This window comes from Apteryx rowi, unplaced genomic scaffold (genome assembly GCF_003343035.1).
Source record: "Apteryx rowi isolate R43461 unplaced genomic scaffold, aptRow1 scaffold_651, whole genome shotgun sequence".
Classification (NCBI taxonomy): Eukaryota; Metazoa; Chordata; class Aves; order Apterygiformes; family Apterygidae; genus Apteryx; species Apteryx rowi.
The window spans coordinates 296,437-313,157 of NW_020450929.1; the positions used below are offsets into that span (position 1 = coordinate 296,437).

The 16,721-nt window shown below is 42.7% G+C and overlaps 1 protein-coding gene across 1 annotated transcript in view; it reads right to left on the reverse strand.

Moving 5' to 3' along the window:
- Positions 1-16,721, reverse strand: part of SPG7 (SPG7, paraplegin matrix AAA peptidase subunit) — a gene marked incomplete at its 5' end in the record, with an annotated part of 40,374 nt that overhangs the window by 15,349 nt on the left and 8,304 nt on the right. The window contains 8 exons of the mRNA XM_026084848.1: positions 2,446-2,619; positions 3,370-3,532; positions 4,090-4,215; positions 5,732-5,834; positions 8,704-8,843; positions 9,422-9,672; positions 14,103-14,192; positions 15,519-15,621. Of these exons, the coding sequence (XP_025940633.1) occupies positions 2,446-2,619; positions 3,370-3,532; positions 4,090-4,215; positions 5,732-5,834; positions 8,704-8,843; positions 9,422-9,672; positions 14,103-14,192; positions 15,519-15,621 (1,150 nt within the window). The remainder of the gene's footprint in view (positions 1-2,445; positions 2,620-3,369; positions 3,533-4,089; positions 4,216-5,731; positions 5,835-8,703; positions 8,844-9,421; positions 9,673-14,102; positions 14,193-15,518; positions 15,622-16,721) is intronic.

Consider the following 16,721-nt stretch of genomic DNA (forward strand, 5'->3'; position numbering starts at 1 on the left):
GGCCTTCTTTTGATTCAGTGTTAACCTGTTCCCACTTTATCCTGTAACAGCCAGGAAAAAAAAAAAAACACCAAAACTGGGACTGTTGCTATTCTATGCATCACTACCAGTCTTTTCCATCAAGATATCTACTATACAGATATAGTTGTAAACAGTTATGTTCACTCCAAGTAAATTTACATGCTTGGCCAAGTTTCCTAAAAATTAAAGTGCAAAGTCTGATGGAACTGCACACACATTTAGGGTGATTTCTGATATTTGCATGGCACTGTGTCCTTCAAAGACGTTCCTCTGATAACTGGATTCCTGTCTGATTATTTAGGAGCTACTTAAAGCTCATTCCTCTCCTTCAAAAACTTTACGGAGCCTGGCCTGAAGCAGACAGAGGTCTGGAAGATCTCTGTTCAGCAGGACCACTCTGCCCTGTTTGCACCACGCTGTGCTCTAGCTTACAATTTCTCCTTCTTCTGCAGCAAGGGCAGAGATCCAAAATTACAGATCGTCTTGTGCGCACTATGGAGGAACTTCTACCCTTTGCTGCAAATGTTTTCATAAGTCCCAGCTTCTCTCCTTGAGAGGAGAAGGTTTACCCCAGAGCAACTTCCAGAAGGCAGCCTTGCTGGGGAACCACAGGAAATGTTTACTTCAGCATGGCTGCACCCTCCACTTCACTGCAAACATTCAGTAAAAAAAGCAAGCAGTTTTAACCACTAAGACCTGGAGAAAGAGGGATGCTTTTAGTGCAGGACTCCTTAATTTTTCATTTGAAGAGTCTGATGAGAGAGTGTCAGAGTTATAGCCAAGGGGAAAAAGAAAACAACAACAACACAACCCACACAGCTGTCCCACAAAACAGCAGACTGATACAACCACTCCCTGATGGGCAGGTAATTTATCCCCTCGCCCAGCTCTGCAATAAGAAGATTTAGCAACAGAAGCAGTGCAAGTTGGGTCAGTGCTGCAGGCTCTGACAGACTTAGTCATGACTAAGAACAGCCAAAGGATCGTTCTTTTTGACATTTGTGTGAAAGTGTCTGAGAAAAGGGCTGACTTCAGACGCAGTACAGCCAGAAACAATCCAGAAGTGTGGCATCAAACCAGGACTTGCTTGCAAAGCTTATCACTCCCTGTTTTGATGGGGATCCTGTATCCAGGCAGGCAATGTTAGAGTTGCTGTCAAAGGACAACAGAAGAAATATATTACATTGCTTATTTCCCTCTGGGACAACTAAACTTTAAAGCTTATCAGGCTTTAAAACACTACCTGTCTTGGACAAAACATAACAAGTATTAAAGAATATTTAATGGCCAGCTGGATCTAAATGTTACCCTCTAAACATAGCAGTGCCCTTGCTGCCAATTCACTTTCTTTTGGTTCCCCAGTACTGTAAATTATTCCTCTCCAATCGCCAGTGGGAAAACATGCTGCYGAACTGAAGCCATTTACTACAGTAAGAGCCTTTGGGGTTGCTGCCCTCTGCCAGCCATGATCTCCAACGCACATTTTGTTTTGGTTTCATGAGTAAGTGGATGCACACGTGGTCATTGGTACAAATTCACTCTGGATGCGACACTACACTCATCCGACACAAACTCTTTGGAGCACAGTCAGCAAACCAGCTGGCTCCAGGGTTTTAAATTTACTAGATCTAGCCCAAAACTCTTTAGAGCCTGTGTAAAAGTCTAGATTTTAAGAGGGCTATCTCCACAACCTAGTCACAGCACATACTCAGAGATCTGTCCAAAGCCCAATTACTTCCCAGACACTGTCAGCTCTGGAGTAGTCCTGTCTAATTCTCCAGTGACAGAGGAAAAGCGGTACGATACAGAGCCTTCACAAACAGGGACTAAAGATGGGGTACACTGATGCAGATTGTGTTTGAGGAGATTCCTGAGAATTCTGCAGGGAAGGATGGGTCAGCACAAAGCAAGTACTGGGCACACAACTTCCAAAAACCCTGTACTGAAGAGCAACTGTTCTTTCTCCTCTGCTATTCAGTCAATGTAGCAGCTGGAGAAGGGGGAGAAAGCAGAGAAAGGACCCACTTCAGGGGAATGATGCAACTACCTCTGAAATCAGAGAAAGACTAGGCAAGGCCACACCAGGGTCCACATAGGAAAAACCATCCTTCCTTTCAGGTCCTCAGACCCTCCCCTAAGCAGCAATCTGAAAGACAGTTATCACTTGTCATGCAGAGGGACTTTCAGCAAGGACATTATTAAGCTATAGGGCTGGGCTTTGCCCTGAACAGACTGTGAARAGTAAGCTAGTCTCGTCCCCGGAAGAGAGGAGTGAGGTTTGTTTCAGTGCAACTGTAAATACTTCAGCAGGAAGAGAACGTTGAAGTCTGACAATTTAAAGCAGGAAAAAGACGTATAAGCCAACAGCTTCGATATCGAAGGCAACAAGGGCCCAACTGCTGACAGGCAAAGAGAAATACTCACCATCCATTTCCACCAGCAGCTGGTTTAAGGTCTGTTCCTCCTCAGCATTGGCAAAACCAGATACATTGGTTGAGCGCTTCTTGCCCACAGCATCGATTTCGTCAATGTACACGATGCAGGGTGCACGAGCCTGGGCTTCTCTGAAGAGGCTCCGAACTCGGGCAGCTCCAAGACCTATAGGGCAAAGCAAAGAACTGAGCCTCACAGCTGAAATTGTTAGCACAGCTGGAGAGCAAGGTTTCTGGCCCCCAGGGAGACACCTGATTCTGGGCAAACCCTCAGTGCCTGACAGTCCTTCTCCCTACACTCTAGGCACAAAGATACAGTCACAGAACTCACATCTCTACTCCTAAGGCACTGCTCCAAAACTGCAGGGACTCCTCACAGCTCCTGTAAGAGGAGCTCTGTTCCCAGCTCCAAGCATGAATTCCTGTTCCTTCCATGGGTCAGAAGCTGAAATATTCAGCATGTTCCTTCACACAGACCCTTGTCTGGTCTTAAGAGGTCTAAGAGGAAGGAAGAAAAGGAGGAAGATGGAAATCCCAAAGTAAAAAGCAGCCATAGTTCTATGCTGAAAATCCATCAGCATTCTCATATAAGGAAGGCAGCTTCTGCTGATGACTTTAGTTTGGAAATACTAATGAGTATAGGGCAGTCAGAGGCAAGTGCTTCCAGGTGAAGAACCATGGCTACACAGCATCAGAAGCAAGCAACTAGCAGTACAGAGAACATGTGTTTTAGGTCCTAGATAACTAAGTACCATCTACAACTGAAAACCTTATGTATCTTCAACAGAAATACTCAACTCAGCTTCCCCATGCAAAGACAGGCTAAAAGTCTGTTTTCTGCAAGAGGTCCAGCCAGCATTCTCCAAATCTACAACAGACCATTTAACCCCTGCTCCCTTCCTCCTGAGGAGCTTACCTCCTATCACCTCCACAAACTCAGAGCCCGCCATGGCCAAAAATGGCACTTGTGCTTCTGTAGCCACTGCCTTAGCCAGCAAGGTCTTCCCGCAGCCTGGTGGTCCAAGTAACAAGGCACCTTTGGGAACTTTAGCCCCAAGCTGAAGGTAGCGATCAGGACTCTATAAGCACAACACAGCTCTGTCAGATCCACAGCTCATACGAAACATCTGCAGAAGAATGTGGCCTCCCAGAGCTTTCTGCTATTTTTTCCATTCTGATAACTCTGAGCTCCCAACAGGAGCAGTTATCTCTGCACTCTGTTACAGAATTGGAAATACAGAGATTGAGTCATGTTGATCACAGCATAAACAGTTGTCAGCCTATTTAAGCAGAGACTGTTCAGYATGATGCAGGATGAAGAGAAAAATATACTCTCCTCCCCAGGTTGCCCAGCTATCTCAGAAGATAGGCAGCAAGCACTTATTTTTTTTTTCTTTTTTTGTAGGGCGAAGAAAAGGCAGAGGAGAGAATTCAGCACATTTAATACAATCCTGGCACAATCAATCAAACAACAGGTGAGCATGGGCACTTCTGCCTCTTAATCTAATGTTTTCAGCACAGATAATCATGATCAACATTAGGCCAGAAACACAGAAAACGAGAGAAGCTCTTATGAAGGCTGCATGGCAGATTCATCCACTCCACTTCCATTACAGGACAGGTGTAAAGTTCTTACCTTTAAATAATCCACAAATTCTTTGACTTCCATTTTGGCCTCGTGCATTCCTGCTACATCCTTGAAACCAATCCCTTTTCCAGATTTCCCATCCACAACAGTGAAACGAGCCATTTTCAGCTGGTTCTGTGGAAGGCAGTACAAGTAATGAAGATGTGCTCTGACTTCGGATAAGGCAACAGTCTGAAAAGGCTGCTTGATGTACCTCAGGAGACAGCAGAGCACAGGTATAAGCCCCCCCAACAAATGCCCACTAATGCATTGGTATTTTACCATCTTCTGCTTTGGAAATTGTTCACAGCCAGATTGCATAACTGTTGACTCAGAAACTTTATCCATGTTTCATTGGTAACRGACAGCATAAGCCTGCAGCAATATTCCTGACATAATCCAACTCAAATTCCCTGTAGACCTGGCAAGGATACTTATTAAGTATGTGCAGAATGCTCAAAACCTTAATTGGGATCTGCTCCCCCATTTCTAAGTGCTCCGATCTTTAATATGTTTGGGATAAGCATACTTTTGAGAAATATGTATTGCTGGTAAATAACTGTCAATACTTTCTTGTAAATGAATATAAACAGACACTTTGCACCACTGTCCAATGCTGCTACCAGTTTCTATTACAACACAACCCAGAGATGGAACTATAGGCTCTCAAATTTAAGAGGTGCCATGTTTCAGTCTCCTTGTGTGTGTTAAGCCACAGTGACAGTCAAAACAACAATTTAGTTAAACAYTTTCTTTGTAACTGCTCATTATGTTCTGCTGAAAACAGCTACTTAGGATTTTTTTCTCTTTGGAAGAGTTTGTAGCTTCTCAGGCCTTAGAAACACAGGCTTCTCCAAGCAAAGAGTTAAATGCGCAAGGCCTGGCAGTCCCCACTTATGCAAAGGCAGAATCTAGTCCTTAAGGCCCTCATTATTCAACACTTTTTGAAACTATTCTTCTCTTCCAAGCAGCTGCACCCCTTTATACAAAGTGAAACTCAGAGCCAGAGGAGAACTGCATAAGAGACCTAGTGGAAAACTTCTTAACAGGGGACTGAATTCACCACTATTTTCATCCCAAAGTCCCTGTGGTCATTGCCAGTGCACCCAGGGCCTATTTCTACAGAGTTTCATYAGCTGATCCAGTCAAGGGTGGAGGAGAGAAGTAGGAGATTTGACTGATGTTGCAAGTGAGGCATGTGGCGTGAGGGGAAGCGGCCAACACATAATGAAATCCAGAATTTGAACTTTTTTTTTTAATAAATTGAGAAGTCATTTTGCAGAAAGCAGCGATTCCTACTGCTGGCTGTATGGGAGGCATATTGGCAAGACCCAGTGAAAAACACCATCTGCAGCTGCAACTCATTAGTAAGCTTTGAAAATAGCAGAGCAAACTGGACTGCAAATTCACTGAGCTCAGCCCTTCCTGTCATTGGGGAAAGAAAGGGCCTCAGCTAAGGCCAGTTACTGTACAACCTAATCAGATGATCAGGGCAGGAAAAGATGCAAGATGTGTCAAGACTGCAGAGTCCTTGGCATCAGTTAATTCTCATCCTCTGTTGACTTTACTGGGGAAAGGGGAGGAAATTAGGCTAGCAGAAGACAAGACTGCTCACAGGCTGCAAAACAATGTCAAGACACAGGATACTTACAAAGGCATTGAATCCTCCTACCCGGCTTGCCACCCTAATAAGGCGAAAGATGCTCCACAACATAGACACAGCCACGAGCGTCACTATCAGGGAAATCACGTCACTGAAAGGACAAAAGCAGGTCAGGTACAGATGGAAGCATTTGGCCACAAGAAGTATTATTAGCTTGGTAAATATTACCCAACGCAGCTACTTTCAGTATTTTAAAGATCCTGGCATTTAGGCTAGAAGCACAGCAATGAGCAGACACGACTAAGAAAATGGCACCTTTATGATTTTAGGTTTTTTTTATATATTTATATTTTTATATGTGTACATGTGTGTGTATATATACATACGTACACATATATACACACATACACTTGTGTGTGTGTGTGTGTGTATGTATGTATATATATATATATATATATATATAAAAAAAACTGAAAACCCAACAATTACATAATCTAAAAAGTTAAACAGAGGACACTGGCAAATGCTGCTTACAGCTGTGGAAGAAATTCTACCTTACCATCCCTTTCAGAGGCATTGCTGCTCATGAAACAAATACAACCTTCAGGCAGTTGAATTATACCCAGACCAGAATCCAATGGGACCAGCAGTCCAGGCAAAGAGAGTTTGCCACAGAAGATCTGTGGCTGGCAAYACTAGGAGATACCTACTCTCTCAAACCTGGGGAAAACCCCAGCACAAGTCAGCCATTAAGAAGCTGCTCCATCTATTCTGGTTGGCCCTCCCTGGCCAAGCATCTTAGAAGTCCCTTGTGTCAGAAGAAAGGGCTACAGCAACCAACATAATGAATTTTCTGGATCTTTTGCAATGCTAATCACATGAGAAAGGAGATGTGGAACAGGGACAACACTGCAGATCTTACACAGTTACAGGACAAACTCACTGAGATTGAAATCCCTGTGAGCTCCAAACACTGGATGTTTTTTTAATAGGAGGAAAAATGATCAAACATGCCAGATGACGGGCTGGGATCTGAGGGACCATAACGCAGCTCCCTGTTCTGCTACAGATGCCCTGCTTGACCCTGTCAAATCATCTGGCCTCATCACACTTCTGTTTCTTATCTTTAAAGAAGGAGCATGTCTTCCGTCCCTCACAAAGGGATGATTTACTGAAGCAAGGSGACCAGCATGCGCCATACACCCAGCTGTGTTTATTTCTTCTCTGTGAGAGATCCTAGGCAACACTGGGAACTGAAAGTCACCTCCAATTTGTCAACTGTGCAAACAGATTAATTCTGAAACAAACTGAGTGCCCATTTCTCGGAGAGAACTGAATCCAAGCTGTGAGTGCTCTGCACCTCACAGATTAAGGTTCCAAGATCCTGGAGTCTCCCAAAAGAATACAGATCCTAGAACACCCCTTTGAAGAATCTCCTTCTGGCGGCTGGGGAAGCAGCCTGCGTTCCTGGATGATTTTAACTTTTCCGTTTACCTTCTGGTATGCAAAAGTTTGACAAAAACTGGCAAATTCTGAATTTCAGCTAAAGATCTCATATTGCATGGTCAAATAAATAAATAAAAAGTTTAATCTTCATATAAACCATGTATCACAGTATGTAAAAGCAGTCCAGAGGTCAAGCAACTAGACAATATACTGTCCAGATAGCTGAACATGACACTTAGGCACGTCTCACATTGAAGTACGGCCTCCAGGAAGAAGAGTTACATGCACTGGTCATCCCCACCTCCAAAAAGAAAGACACCATGCTCTGATCCCCATGAGCTCCTGAAAAAAGAGGATGTACACCTCCACTTCACATGATGTACAAGCAGGTGACCAGGCCATCTTGGAAGATAATTATAGCARTATGAAGCTATTTTTCTCAGTTTTCAGGGAAGGGAAGTTCTTAGCAGACAAGATTTCTGCACTACATCTCTCTAGTACTTTCAGATAAGGAATTAGTTGAAAGCTCGCCCTGTGCTCAGGTCTCTCCACACACTTACGGAAAGCATCTTACTACAACAGTATAACAGCTGCCAGGGTGCTGGAGCTCCTGGACTTGTTTAGTATCCCAGTAAATTAGCTTTACAGGTCTGTTTTGTACTCTGGACCCCATAAATCCTGTTTTCCAAGAACAAGCTGCCAGCCTTAATAGAAGGGGACATAAACCATAGCAGCAGCAAACGACCACACAACACTAGAATGGCATACAAAAACACAAAATAAAGTCTAGACAGCACTCTCAAAGTCTTTTGACAGATTTTTTTCCCTCTTCTTGCTCATTGTAGCTTTATTTCAGAACTAAAAGCTTTGAGCTTTGTTGATTTTTTTTTCTTCCCCTTTAAACAAAGRATCTTGGTTTCAGGTAACAGAATAGGACTGTGAAATTAATAAAGCACTCATTTCTCATTGACATTTCTTGTGTCTTATCATCAAAGCTGCTCTGCTCAGTATGTGGCTCACAGCTGGAGCCAACACCAGCGCATGCTAGTCTCTGATCTACAGCTGTTGSAGAAATAGGCCAAAACTAGGTGTTTATTTTTACAGACTGAAAAACTGACACAGGCCTTCCTCAGAGCACTTTAGTGGGGGAAGGCTCACTGCATCACTGGCATTTTCTGTAGACCAGGACATAACATCGCAATTGTTGAGCCTGTGGAGTCAGGATTTCTGTCAGACTCTGCACTTTAACAACGATTAGGAGGACAAAGAAGTGTTCAGCTTTGCAAGAACTTACAGCAACTGATACAGACTTTACTCAGACTTGCTGACACTGACTTTAAATATTTTGGTCTACCACATGGTGCAGCTCTAGCCACCTCCTTGGGACCCTTACTCTTTAAATACTAGGACACATCTAGAGCAAGCCTATTTCCAAAAGATACAGTAAGTGCTCCAAAACATGGAACACTTTTTGTTCTGCATTTATACAACATTTAGTACAAAGACTTTCTTCTCCGAGTGAGGGATGTTGCCATCAACATAAGACCAACAGTAAGCACRAGTTTATATCATACTTTCCATAAAAGCCAGGGTGTTTGTAGGAAACGGGGAGTCTCTCTTTCTCATCAATATTCAGCTCATCCTCCGCGGCTCTCAACTTCTCTTCAAACTTGTCGATGTTTGCCACCCGCATCGTGTACAGCAGGGTAACGTTCTGGGGACATGAAATCAAGAGGACTATATTGGAGAATAAGAYGCAGCAGTGAGCAGGAGAGGTGCACAACATTGATAAGTCAGACAACTGTTAGCCTTAAGTTGTAGCTTTTTGTGAACTGCACCAACAAACTCTTAAGGTGATAACAAGGACACTAGGACCAAAAAGGAAGTTAGGAACGCCTCTGATCTTTCCTAGCTAAACTAAAATCCAAACAGGAGAAAATATTTGAAACAAGATCTAGTAAAAAGAATTTACAGTCATCTTCTAGATGCCTTCAGTCATATTAAACTGAGCTGGTAAAGAAGAACCATTGAACTTTTCCAGCTTCTTGGACATCTCTTAAGATTTTCTTACAGGTAAATATTAATTATTCTTACAATTAAAAAACAGAAAAATCTTAGATTCCAAGTCAATATAAGCAGCAGAAGTCCCCAGAACTTCAAATACAAGGAAGAGAAAAATTAGAGAAGGGCCAATTTACCATCTATGGTTTAATTGAAGGCATATTCTTTAAATCAATTCTTCTCAACAGTTTACTCTAAGATTATTCATTCTAATTGTAGAAAGTCACTCACAACTTGTCCATGTGGAGTTCCTCCTGGGTGTAGATAAACTTCCACAATATCACTCTCTGGAACTACTTCAATTCTCTGGACCTCCCCCTTTGCCAGCATCTCATTCACAAAGTAATTCCAGGAAATGTTGGTCCCTTCTCTGTTCTCGCTGACCGTGAATCGAAACATCAGTAGTATGAAAGTTATGACGAGGAGTGCCCGCAAACGGTCAAGATGCATCTGATTTTCCCGTTTCCTGCGTTTTTCATCCTCTTTATTAAAGAAAAAAAAAAAGAGACAGAGAAAGAAAAAGAAAGATATGAGCATGTAATTGTGTAATTTTCTGACCCAAAGAAGGGACAATTAAACTACAAGGATTAACACAACGGTACCTTTTTTTTTGGTGGTGTTGTGTAATTGGTTTCTCCTGAAGCACTACAGAGGTATTATCTAGCTTGTATTGCACAGCCAATTTTCTGGCTTGGCTGACAGAGGTAAAAGAAGGTCGTGCAACTTGCCCAAGGTTACACAAGTGAGTCAGTTTTAGATTACATTACAGTTCCAGACCTTTCTGGTTTCTAGACTGCCAGACTATAGGGCCGCAGCTGCACATATGAAACAGCACCAGGTCAAAAGCCTGGTCATGAAAGGACAAGTAGTCAGATGCTAAATTAACAGTTGCCAGGAAGGAGGCAAATTTTGCATTCTGCTACTTTCAAATCAAATTTGCTTTGCCACAGCTACATTCAACTACTGGCCCACTTCTATAAAACATGGTTCTATACTGCCCACTGGTCAGGCTGCTGCTAACATCTCCACTGGAAAATATTAAAAGCGAGTAAAAGCAGCCACAGTGTCACTTTCCAATTAYGTAGCACAGAATGACATGGTATAATTGTTTCTTGGTGAACTCCTGATCTGCACATCCTGCATCACAAGACCAACAGCATTTCTACTACCTAGGAGAATATCTACCTTTGTAGTAAATCTAAAATAGCACAGGAGACATCACACACAGTTTACCCAGGTAAATACACCGCAAATCAACCTCCTAGACTTAACAAAATTGCACAGATTTTCTCCCATAATACATAACTAACCTCATGCTCAAACAGGTTTAATAACCCGTACAAAATTAAGGGTCTGTATCAAAGAGGGAATCACATACCAGACGTGCTTTCACCTCCCCTTACTGTACTAGGGACATACACCAACGTGATGCCATGAGAAAAATGGATGGCTTACTCTGAATATTTGCCACCAAACCATTTTTCAGACTTTGAACTTTTTTTGGACTGCACTGGCAAATTCAAAATTCTGTGGTCTGCAAAGGACTGTCACAGTACAGTGGTCAAGTCAACAGCTAGCTATCATTTGAATTGTTAAAAAGACGACAAATTTCCCTTCCTCCCCCTCCAGTCATATGTGGATGTTCTTGATATATAATTTACCACTTGCTCTTGATATACAATTTAGCGTCAACAGCAACATGGCATACATAAATACTATTCTACACCCAGAAATAAATCAAGTCTGCACCACTGGATTGCTACTGCATCTGCCTGCTGCAACCCAGATTAGATTTATTTGCAAATTCATAACAAATGTTCTGACACTAGCATTTATCACTAGCCACCAATTAGATCCTATACACAGTGCAACAAAACCAAAGGACAAACGTACGACCCAGTCAGATGCTAAAAAAAGTACTCTGTCCTTCAGATATGCAGCATCATTTTTCACTTGTTTCCTAGCTCTACTCCACATTTAACAGGAAAGGCTTGTACCTAAATAGAAACAATGCAACTTTTCAGATAAGGTCATAATTTCAAAACAGAGCGACAAGCTCAGACACTGTGTCCAGCCCATCCACCTTGTTCTTTGATGCCATCTCCTCACTTCTGTGTTATCTGCTAGATTCAGCTTTATTAGAACAAAGCAAATTCATCACAAAGCTGCAGGCTTACATCCAGTACAGTCTTATTAAAGAAAATTAAACTATAGTAAGATAGAAGCCCTAGTCTGGGCAATATCCTGAAATGCTGAGCAAGTTCTAAATAAAATGGTTCTACAGAGGAAATAACTCTAGAAAAGTGAGCACAGATACAAAGMAAGTCCATCTACTGCTAGGTAAGTTCCCTGGAGATCTCAGAGTAAACTACTGCTAAAGCACTTTTCTGTATTAAATTTCAGTCAAAGTCAAGATGCATGTAATATATTCTAAAGCACACATAACTGAGGAGACTATCACAAAGAGATCACAATAGTGTGAAAACTGGCCATTAGGTATCTCCACACAACCTCTCCAGTGTCTAAGAATTAGACTTGTCTAGGACGTTTAACCTATAGCTGAATAACTTCAGAAAACACTACCATTTCTAGAAAGCTGGAAGACAACGCAAAGCCTTCTTCTACTTCACATTTAATTTGGGACAAAATTAATCTCTTTCTAGTTTATGTAAAAAGGGGCTATCTTTGCAGTATAGCACTTGCATTGCACTGTAAGCTACTCCACTATATTTTGTAAATAAGAAGCAGTAGCTGGAAGTGACACTTGCAAGCAACAGCTGCAGGAATGCTTCCAGCTCTTCAGTCTCAGAAAGCCTCCATAAAACAATGATTTGCCATTAACCCCAAATCTGAACTCTCCGATTAAAATCTTGCAAAAGCTGCAGTGACAGTTTGAAGAGTTCTTTTTAATAATTGCTGCAGAGATGAGTATTCCCCTGGAGACATGGGGTAGCATTCCACCTCCCAAAGTCAAGTTACCCATTAATCACAGGAGAAAAGAGGCCACAGAACACAGCGTGTTACTGTTTACTAATTTTAACAGCTACAATGCTTCTCCAAGGCTCTGTGCTCACAGTCACCCTGTGTGGTCTTGCAGACACTAGGCACCCCAGCCTCAAAGCTCCGACTTCCTTAATGAGGGAACTGCGATACCTGCACTAGCATCCCATTACAGACTTCGTCTCAGTTCAACAGATCAAACAGGCAGAGCCGCTGTTCTTGGCTTAAAGACACCGCATGCAATGGCATGAGTCAGACTAGAAGTGATCAGCAGTTGATTGCTTTTACTTCAAAACCTGAACCAAGAGGATTCCACCACTGTGTTTAAGCACAACAAAGAAAACTGTAAAAAAGAAAAAGACTTGTCTATCTGATGACTAGCAGGTAAAAGTTTATAGTATAATTTACAAAACAGAAATGTGATGTGTGAGCCTTCAATTTAGAGCGTATTTAACCCTCACTCAGGGGTCTGGGAAACAAATAAGCAGCACAGCAGACATCCATGTAAACTCTCTTAAGCCATCAGCAGCCCCTGTAAACATCAACTAATGTCGTAAAACTAAGGTGCTCAGGTCTGTCACACTTCAGCAAGCATTACTGACAGATAGGAAAACACGATACTTTCACCTGGGCCACTTCTGACACCTTTCAAAATAAAGCCCTAAGCCAGTAGATAAAGGATGTGCCATCAGTTGTGGGACATCACAGCTAGAAACCTACACCACAAAGTCTGAAAACATTCCCATCCAGAGCCTGGGAACTTTACATGCACCTCAATTCTTGGGAGGCGGGAGAGAAGGAGCGTGCACTCAAAAACAAGCAAAGAATTTTCTTCAAAGCAGAAGGAAAGAGTCAAATTACACTTTTTAAATGGAATACAGCTGTTGTCAATCCACAAATAGCAAACAGAGTKGCTGACAATACTAAGGTTTGAAGGGACACCTGCAAATCAACTCATATTTGAAAAATGTTTGATGAAAACCTACTGGTAGAAGTTAACAGTGCCTCCTACAAGGATCAGGACAGTAGCCTGTCAAAAATTATGTAAGATTTTTGTCTAGTACACAAAAATTATTCCTATTTCCCCCACACACTTCCTTTTTAGGGTCATTAAATTCCTCCCCCTCCCACCCAACAAGCTTAAGGTACACAGAGGGCACTCCTCGACTTCTTGACATAATCTGGCACCCCACGTAGTTCCCTAGGTTCCAGAACACATTTAGTCAGATAAACAAAATTCTTCATTTTCAAAATAATCCTGTACACCAGGATGCCTGGGGCTTGGACAGTACAAGACATACAAAACCCAGTATCTAGGAAGATTGATTATAAAAAYGAAAAAGTCTGAGCAAATACTATTAGTAATGCAGCTAAAAAACTCTTCAAAGAATCTATTTTTAACTTTACTCCATAAATCACTAGAGGTAGAGACACACAATACACAGTGAAGGGAACTTAAATACAAGAAAGAAATGGAATTCATCTTCAACTTGAACTGACTAATAAAGAACTGTATGCTAAAGTGCTCTACACAAAAAAGAACCCCAAACCAGAAGCCAGTAACTACTACTGTTCCCTTTTGTAAAGTAGGGAAAAAGGGCAAACACAAATTAAATTATTTGCATGGGATGCAAAGTGGCACAGAAAAAAAAAATAAAAATAAAACAACAGTTCAGGACCTGTCTTAAGCCTTAGTACTCCACCAGCTAAGCCAAAATACCCCTTCAAACTTAWCAGCAATACAAGCCTATGGCTAAGAACAAGCTACAGCTACAGCTCTGCAGAACACGGAGAGAATCTATCATTGTGAACTGCTCCAGTATGAAGGTGGATCTTCCATGCTGTCCGCTCTTATCCCTCACACATGCTTGAAAGGTTCATTTCATTAAACATCCTTTTGGCACATACATACCCTCATCCTCCTTTGGAGTTTTCTTTTTGAATCCTCCATTCTGATGGTTACTCCCCTGAGATCTTGAAGCAGTAAAATAGTAAGTGCCACCTGCAGGCAAGCAGAGTTAAGCAGTTACTAACAGAAAATATCAGGTCAAAGCGAGAAAAAGGGACTAAGGACGAGAGAAACACATACGAGCTCCAAACGCACAGAAAGCTAAGTTCCACGTCCACCCAAGCGCACAGCCTCATTCGCCTGCCAGGGCAATGGGACAGCCTCACCAGAGGCAGTAATGGGAGGGACAGACTCCTTCAATCTTCCTATATTTTTTTGACAACCTCATCAAAATATAGCTCTGTTCAGACATTAACATAGCAAAGAAAATCATTTGGAGTGCTGGAACATTCACACATTTCCCAAGGCATAACCAAAGTTAACACTGGYATGGTCAGTTAACAACAACCTCATACTGGGAACTGCAAATTTCTATTAAAGGAAATGCATGTGCTAGAGCTAAACACAGGTTTCCTCAGTAAATGCTATTAGGACACCCTAAAAAAATCCAAGAAAGTAAAGATACAAACAGCAAAACTCTTGGTTGCTGCTAAAAAACAATCAGCAGAGGCTTTTTTTGCCAGGAAAATGAAAAAAGCTCAGAAGCAAAATAACTGACTTAAGGACTGCAGCTTCCATTTCCCAGGGTCTTTCATGAAGGCAGCAGAAAGGGGAGAAGTCCAGGAACTGGGCTGCTTGTCAACTCTTACTTCCCCCAGAGGGTTCCCTGCCATTTGAAAGACTGCACAGATTCCTAACCAACTTTAAAAGGAAAAAAAAATTTTTTTTGAACTCTTCAAGATAAGGCAGCCCAAGCTCACCAGATCCACACTGGCCAGAATGGCAGTGACGAGTTTTGTTCAAATCTCAAAGGCATCAGCAAATCTGTTTTCTCAGTGTGAAGAGGGTAGGGAGAAGAATAATTACTTTTGTGGTACATTTGGGGACTTTTGCTCTAAGAACTCCAATATTTTATATCATACAATTTAACTTGTTCCAAGTTCCAATGCAATGCTTTCAGGAATGAACTCATATGACGTGATTTCTGCCAAAGGTGAATGATACTTTTTAAGCTTTGCTAATGAGGCACATAAAAATTCTCCTGAAGAGTCTGCAGTTTTTAAATTAGCTTTTGCATCTAAATGACTCGAGTAAGCACTTATCAAACCAAGGTCCTTGGGGAAAGGTGCCATTGTTCAACCCCTTCGCCGAACAAAAACCTAGAAGCCCTGTAAGTGATTACATTGCTGCCTAAGCCAAGAACAAAACAGCTTTATTTCAGTTTCAGGAATACCTGCAGTGAAAGTAAGGAAAAGTCGATGCTCACTAAAGAAGACCTCCTTTTTCTCCCCACCAGTACAGTTGCTTTTAGGGACTCACCTAAGAGTTTCCAAAGCCTGACTGGATCTCGAATTATGTGTTGTTTCACTAGAACTCCACTGAGACCTTGAAATGTGGGGGTAAACGTTTGTGACAGAAGGCTCTGGAGAAAGAAAGAAAGGGGGGAAAAAAAAGAGACAACTATTGGAAAAGTACTGCACCTGCTTGCTGATTCTGTACTCCATCAGACTAAGATTTCTAAATATGAAAGAATTATGSATAAGTCCCAGCAGCAGCAGCTGGGAGACCTGAATATTATTCTTGTTTGTGCTGTGAACTTCCCATCTGACTTTGAGGATACTGTTTATAATCCAATTTTAGGTCAGCACATGTATAAATATAAACATGTACTCAACACATTTAAATACTGGATCTTTCTCCTCCTTGTACCTGTTCTGCACTCTAAAGATATGATGGAAGTTGATTCTTTCCAAAGAGCAGCAAGCTTCGCCTTCTTACAACTAATAAAACGCAAGGAAACCCCCAAAACTGAAAATCTTAGGAACTACAACTTTGTAACCCTTTTTCACGGCAATAAGGATAATACAGCTATTCCTCCTGGAAATTAGCACTAATCCTGCAGTATACACCCCCATTTAAAGGCAGTGTCGCAACATCTGAGCTGACAGGAACTAACGCCCTCCCTGAACACAACCCTTCCCTTTCGCGGATGTGGGATTCCCCGTCTCGTCACCCCTCCAGCGTGCAGGGGCAAGGTTTTGGGGCAGCAGCCTGGACRGACGAGGCTGAAATCCCTCACTCTTTTTTTCCTGTTTTGTTAGGCAGCTACGCCGCTGCTTGTGTCAGCCCAAGCGGGGAACTCCTGGGGATCAATTCTTTCCAGCACAGGACAGTTTGGCGTAACCTATAAATCGACCACAGGGCCCTGGCAGCAGAGGAACACGCAGGGACGCCAAAGCCTGGCCTGCTCCACAAAGCAGTGCCACGGCTGCCTCCCTCCGCGGCCCTCTCGGCCCGCCAGGGCTCCTTCGCTCGCGGAGCAAGGACGCAGACCGGTGCTAAATCATGTCGAAGGCCGAATTCGTGCAAGCCGCTTCCCCGCGGCGCCTCGGCACGGCGGAACCACAGCGGCGGGCGCCGGGGCCGCGACCAGCGCGGGCAGAAAAGGCCCAAACGTCGCCGTCGCGCGGCTCCTCCCTACGCCACCGGCCGCCGCGAGGCCCCGCGCCGGGCTGCGCCGCC